Source organism: Corvus brachyrhynchos, unplaced genomic scaffold, assembly GCF_000691975.1.
Source record: "Corvus brachyrhynchos isolate BGI_N302 unplaced genomic scaffold, ASM69197v1 scaffold62, whole genome shotgun sequence".
In the NCBI taxonomy this organism is placed as follows: domain Eukaryota; kingdom Metazoa; phylum Chordata; class Aves; order Passeriformes; family Corvidae; genus Corvus; species Corvus brachyrhynchos.
Window position 1 is genome coordinate 892,094 of NW_008236629.1, and position 5,612 is coordinate 897,705.

The 5,612-nt window shown below is 41.0% G+C and overlaps 1 protein-coding gene across 1 annotated transcript in view; it reads left to right on the top strand.

Annotated features, from left to right (window-relative positions):
• The window catches only part of CUNH11orf58 (chromosome unknown C11orf58 homolog), a 13,618-nt gene extending 8,206 nt beyond the window's left edge, over positions 1–5,412 (top strand). The window contains exons 2-5 of the mRNA XM_008644239.2: positions 3–29; positions 1,249–1,309; positions 2,986–3,095; positions 3,879–5,412. Of these exons, the coding sequence (XP_008642461.2) occupies positions 3–29; positions 1,249–1,309; positions 2,986–3,095; positions 3,879–4,088 (408 nt within the window). The 3' untranslated portion in view covers positions 4,089–5,412. The remainder of the gene's footprint in view (positions 1–2; positions 30–1,248; positions 1,310–2,985; positions 3,096–3,878) is intronic.
• Positions 5,413–5,612: the final 200 nt, after the last annotated feature.

Sequence of the window (5,612 nt, forward strand, 5' to 3'; positions counted from 1 at the left end):
AGTTCCTGCGGCTGAGGGGCGCCGCGAAGGTGAGGCCGCTCCGCTGCCCGTGGCCCCCGCCCGGCGCGGCACAGGGACCGGGGTGCTTTCAGCGGGGTTCTGTGGGCCGCAGGGCGCGCTGGGGGAAGCGAGAACAATTTAGAGCTGCTGGGCTTTGGGGCTCTGCTTCCAGAAGGGTTTGGGTTCCACCGCTGTTGTGTCAGCAGCCGTGTAACACAAAACGTGGCTCGGAAGTTGTCGAGTCCCTGCGCCGCAGCTTCATCCCCACCCCACGCCTTAAATGCTTTCAGGCCAGCTCGTAAAATTACTTGACGCTTCGGAGAGAGTCCTTGTTACAAAATAACAAACCTACGTACTAGGTCTGTAAATTTATCTTTCACTGGGGAAAAAAAAAAAAAACTTTAAAAGAGTGCTAGCTGATTGATTTAATCAATCTAGGAAATATTTTTAAAGAAAAAATGCGCTAAAACTAAATTTCTATTACGTTTGCTGCAAAAAATGCTGCAAGACTGGTTAAATGTAATAATGCTTTTTTCACGTATAAAATGTTGCTTTAGTATTGCAGTTTTACTTACCATCAAAAAATATTTTTACTTGTACTAACGTATTTTGCTTGAATACAGTAATTTTGTAAGCTAAAATAGCTAACTGTATTAAAGAGGTGAAAGTTAGGACTTCTTAGAGGATAGGGATACAGTGTCCCATTAAAGCATCTCACTACCACTAATCTTAATGTCTGCTTGGGTACTTAATGCTGCTTGCTGTGTAATGCCAGTTCTTGCCTATTGGGACACATTTGCTAATGAGCAACTACTGAGCCAATAAATTAATCAGCATTGTGAAGGTCTTACCTGACACTGTGACCAGTCTGAAAGTGGGATCATCATAAGATGCACTGTTGCAGAGTGTCAGAGAAAGGGTAGATGATCAGAACCTGAACACACATCTGTCCAGCATCATGTAGTATAATTTTCATATCAGTGGCAAGAAACAGAATGAAATAGAACCATCTCTGGGGTCTGGGAAGAGCAAAGAGTGTGTAGTTGTTGTGGTTTCTTTTTCAGAAAATTCAGCAAAAGAAAGATGAAAAGTGCACCTAGAGGCAGCAGCTGTTAGCTAGTAAAACTTAGAGTCCTGCAGTTGGGTGGCAGGGTTTGACAGCAGAGCTTTTACATTCAAGATGTTCAGGATGTTGGCAGAGCTGTCAGTGCACCCTAAAGCTCCAAAACAAACTGCCTTTTCTTTTAGAAAGAACATACTGGCCGCCTTGTTATCGGAGACCACAGATCAACCTCTCACTTCAGGACAGGTCAGTTTATCCAACAGCTGATACAAAGTTGGAAATCGAACCCTAATTTAGGAACATTCCAGTACTCTGATCTTGGTAGATATGGCAGGGAGGGATTTCAGGTTTCGTGGCTGCAGCTGAAGATGGGTCAGGCTGTGGAGTTGTAGAAGTTCCTTATTTCTGTTGGGTTACTGACAAATGGTTTCTCTGACTGCTCGCACTTGCCTTTTAAAGTCCAGGTTCAGCAAAGTACCTTATGGTCAGGTACACTTGTGTACAAAAGCCCTGGAAATCAGGGCCTGTAGGTCCTCAGTCTTATTTTGCTATCAAAATAAGTTGTATTGCTGTTGGCACCTATCAGTATATGCCAGGATATCCAAACTAAATTGTACATGGAAAAGAACAGGGGTTGATTTCTCCCTGACCTGGTTACCTATTGAATAGAAAGATCTCTGCCCTAAGGCAATGAGGTAAAAGCTGAAAAGATCTGCAAGGTCATCTTGGCAATCAGCAATAATTGGATGTCACATAGAACTATGGTAACTCTTTATCGTGCTTGCTTAGGAAGTCAAAGTACTTGGCACTAAGCTGGGTTGGACTGCACTGCCTGAGAGAAGCTTTGGTAAAGCCTTGTGGAATAGCAACTGTCACCATTCTAGAAACCTTCCCTTCATATTCCAGAAAGCTTTCTCTGATATGCTCCACCAGTCATTTTTCACGTGATGAAAAACTATCTATGGACCAAAATAAGGCTGAGGATTGGTTCCAGGTGCTGCTGCTGTTATTGTATGAGTCACTCCTTCATACCTGAATTTCCTAGAAAGGAAGTGATGCTTCTCCTTGGAGTCATAAAGAATCAGTACTGGTTTGTTAATAGGAAAAAGTTAAAATGATGGGGTTTTAAGATTTCTTTTGTCCAACATACAGTTACTGTCCTTTTACAGTAGCATACAGCTCTAACTTCCAAATGAGGAAATATAGATTTGCAATACAACCTTTCAGCTTCACAGAGATACAAATTAAAGACTAGTGTTGTAGGCCTCCTGGGGAGAATTAGAAATTCTTACCTTTTCCAAGTACATAAGATCCTTAACTATTTTAGACCACGTTTTCCCCCAGTGAATGTGATTGTTTATTCACTTACTCAAACAAGTAAATAAAGGGCCTGTAGAAGTAGCTCATGAATATTAGTTTTTCTGCTAATTCCTAAGGATGGAAAAATGCAGGGCTGTAGTAACTGCATGAAACAGTTTCAGATACAGCTCCATAAACAAGAGTGGTGGTATTGTCCCGAGGCGTGATGCTATATCTGAGGGATGATTTAATCACAGTAATCCCATGTTATGTAGTGAAGGTCACAAAGTTTCTCCTTGCTGGGGCATGCTGCAGTACTGGCTGGAAGCACAGAGAACTCACACTGATTCCATTTACCTCGTTCAGTAGAACATAACACTGCATAGTGCAACTCTGGAATGCATCAGGTCTTACGAACTTCCCAGCCCTCTTTGTATCAAAGCCGTCCTGCTTGCACACTCGATACTGTTGCTTTAAAGCCTGATGGTTTGTATGCAGTAATACTCAATCCTAGTTTAGAATGGTTACATGTAAACTTCTTGACTTTGAAAATGTGACTTCCTGTAATTTGGTGTCTTTGTTAATTTGAATGAACCATAACCAAAGTACCCTGGACAATGCAGGGGAAGAAGACAAGAAAATGAACGAGGAGTTGGAGTCTCAGTACCAGCAGAGCATGGACAGCACAATGTCAGGGCGGAACCGGCGCCACTGCGGGCTTGGGTTCAGTGAGGTACTGACTTCATTTGCATAATGACTTGGCTTTCACTTCACTAAGACAAGGTGGTACTGGGTTTAAAAATCCAAGCAGATTTCCATGGTTTGGGTTAAAGGACAAACTGATTGCAGGCACTTGACTGATGTTCATGTATATACTGCGGTGGCCATTTAGATGCTCATAAATGAGTGATGCTTGTCATTGTTCTGAGAAGTGATAAGATGTACTTAATGCTCCAGAGTGGTCAAGACTGATTAGGGCACAGAGTGACAAATATATTAAATCAGAGTGTTGCTGAGGAATACATAAGTAGGCAGGATAAGCATCTGCATTGTTGTTAGCAGTATCATTGGATAACTTAAGCATTCCTCGTGCTGCAGTTTGCTAAGCTTCCTGTCAAAGGTCAATCACAAATGTGAATTCTTGATGGTCTAGCCTTTAGTTCCATTGTGTCACACTCTGCGACAAATATTCCAGTGTCAGTATTTGCATTACTGAACGGATGGGATCTGGAACTTCGGACTCATGGAACAGTGTCTTTAGGATTTCTGCTGTAACTAAATGAACCAGGGCTGATGAATCCATAGATGTCACAGCTGGCATGGTTAACCACTTCAGGGCAGTTGCTTTCTGTCTAATAATTCATGTCTTACCAGGCCTCTGTTTAACAACGTGGCCCATTTTAGTACCAAAATGAAAGGAGCCATTACATGAAACATTCTCACTGGGAAACGTTAAAGGCTCCAGAGGAGTTGCCAGGAAATAATGTTTTATCTCTCTCATAATCTGAACTTACAGTTTCAGGAAGATGAACAAGAAGACGAGGCAGCTGGACACTCCTCTGATGAGAGTTCAGAGGATTCTGAAAGTGGCTCTGATTCGGAGCAAGAGGAGTCTGCAGAGGAGCTACAAGCTGCTGAAAAACATGATGAAGCTGAAGTTCCAGAAAACAAAAAAGAAGCAAAAAGCAACTATAAAATGATGTTTGTGAAAGCCAGTGGTTCATAACTGCAGATGTAACAGCTTCGTATTTAAAGTACAGTAAGCCTTATTGTTACAGTGCAAAGTGGAGGACTGCTACAGCACAAATCTTTGTATTTTGATTTTAAGAAGACCCTCTTAGATGACAAAAAGTAGTATTTGCTTTCTGTTGCCATGGATAACATTTTTATGGGCGCAGTGATATTACTGGTTTTTGTAAAGTGTATAAAATCCTGGATGGAGAAATAAATTTGTTTTGTTCCTGCCCAGTCTTTACAATGTTATCTGAACTATTCCTTCTGTTATTCCATGCCAGATAAGGAAGCTCCATGTTAGTGGTTTATTCAGTTAGTACCCCAGTCTTGAATTTTTAACTATTAAGATTACATGTGAATTACGTGATGTTGCATTAGTTGTAAAATACCAATATCAGCATTATTCTGTGATGTACTAGAGCTTTAAACAATGATTTTGTCTATAGATGCTAGTGTTGGCAGGGCTGAGAGGAGAAACTGCTCACTTTTGTGGCAGCATTAATCACCGTATCCATCTGAAGTCCTTCAGCAGTTGCATAGAGAAGATGTTTTAGAAAAGCATAATACAACAGAAGGCTCTAATTGCTTCTTTGGCTTTCTAACGAGGGGGAGGAACTGTAGTTGTTTCTACCTTTCAGTAGAAAAGAGGGATTTTTTGAATTACTGTTTCCTGGCTATAGCACTGCGCTGTTATTAAAAATAACACCTCCCAAAGAAACCAGTTTACTTTGAAAGAGAAAGTATACTTTGATAATGAAAAGGATATACAAATCATTTTAGCTTTTTTAAAATATAGAATAAAGAGTTAAATATGCGAGCCCTTCTTCCTTTTCTCCCTGTACATGCATCCCTTGGAGGTCTGAGTCAATTAGCACAAGGCTGTACCTCTCAAGTTGATATGCTTAGAAAGCCAGGAGTTCAGCACCTCCTTCCAGCAAGAATTAAACACATCCATTCCTCTGCAGATTCATTGCATTCAAGAAATGAGTAAAATATCAGAGCTTTTTAGACTTTGTTTCCTCTTAGTACATCAGACAGATCACCTGCCTCTCCTGGCTGGGAAAACAGGACCTTGACCTGTACCTCTAGTACCGCCACAGCAGCGTTCCAGGGAACACTCGGGATGCTCGTGGAGACTCCCTTCCTGTGTACAATTCCTGATGTGCAGACAACATTTCCAAGCCAGTCGGCTGAAGGAAAGCAGCAGTTTGTACTATCATTGCCTAGTTTATTGAATGTAAACATTGCAGCATTAGCTATTGGGGGAGGACTTGGAATAAGTATGGAAAAAATAAAAGTAATATTGTAAATAAAAACTGAGTGTAGATTTTGATTACTCTGTTTTACTACACCTGCATTTACTACAAGTTTTTCCGCTCATTCAATTTTAAGAACAAAGTTACAGCAGCCACTAATGGTCAGTCATTTGTACTTGATTTGTGTAGATTTTTTGGTTTTCCCAATATTGCAAGCTTCTAATACTCAGAGAAAGAATGTAAGTTGCTTGTGCATTGTG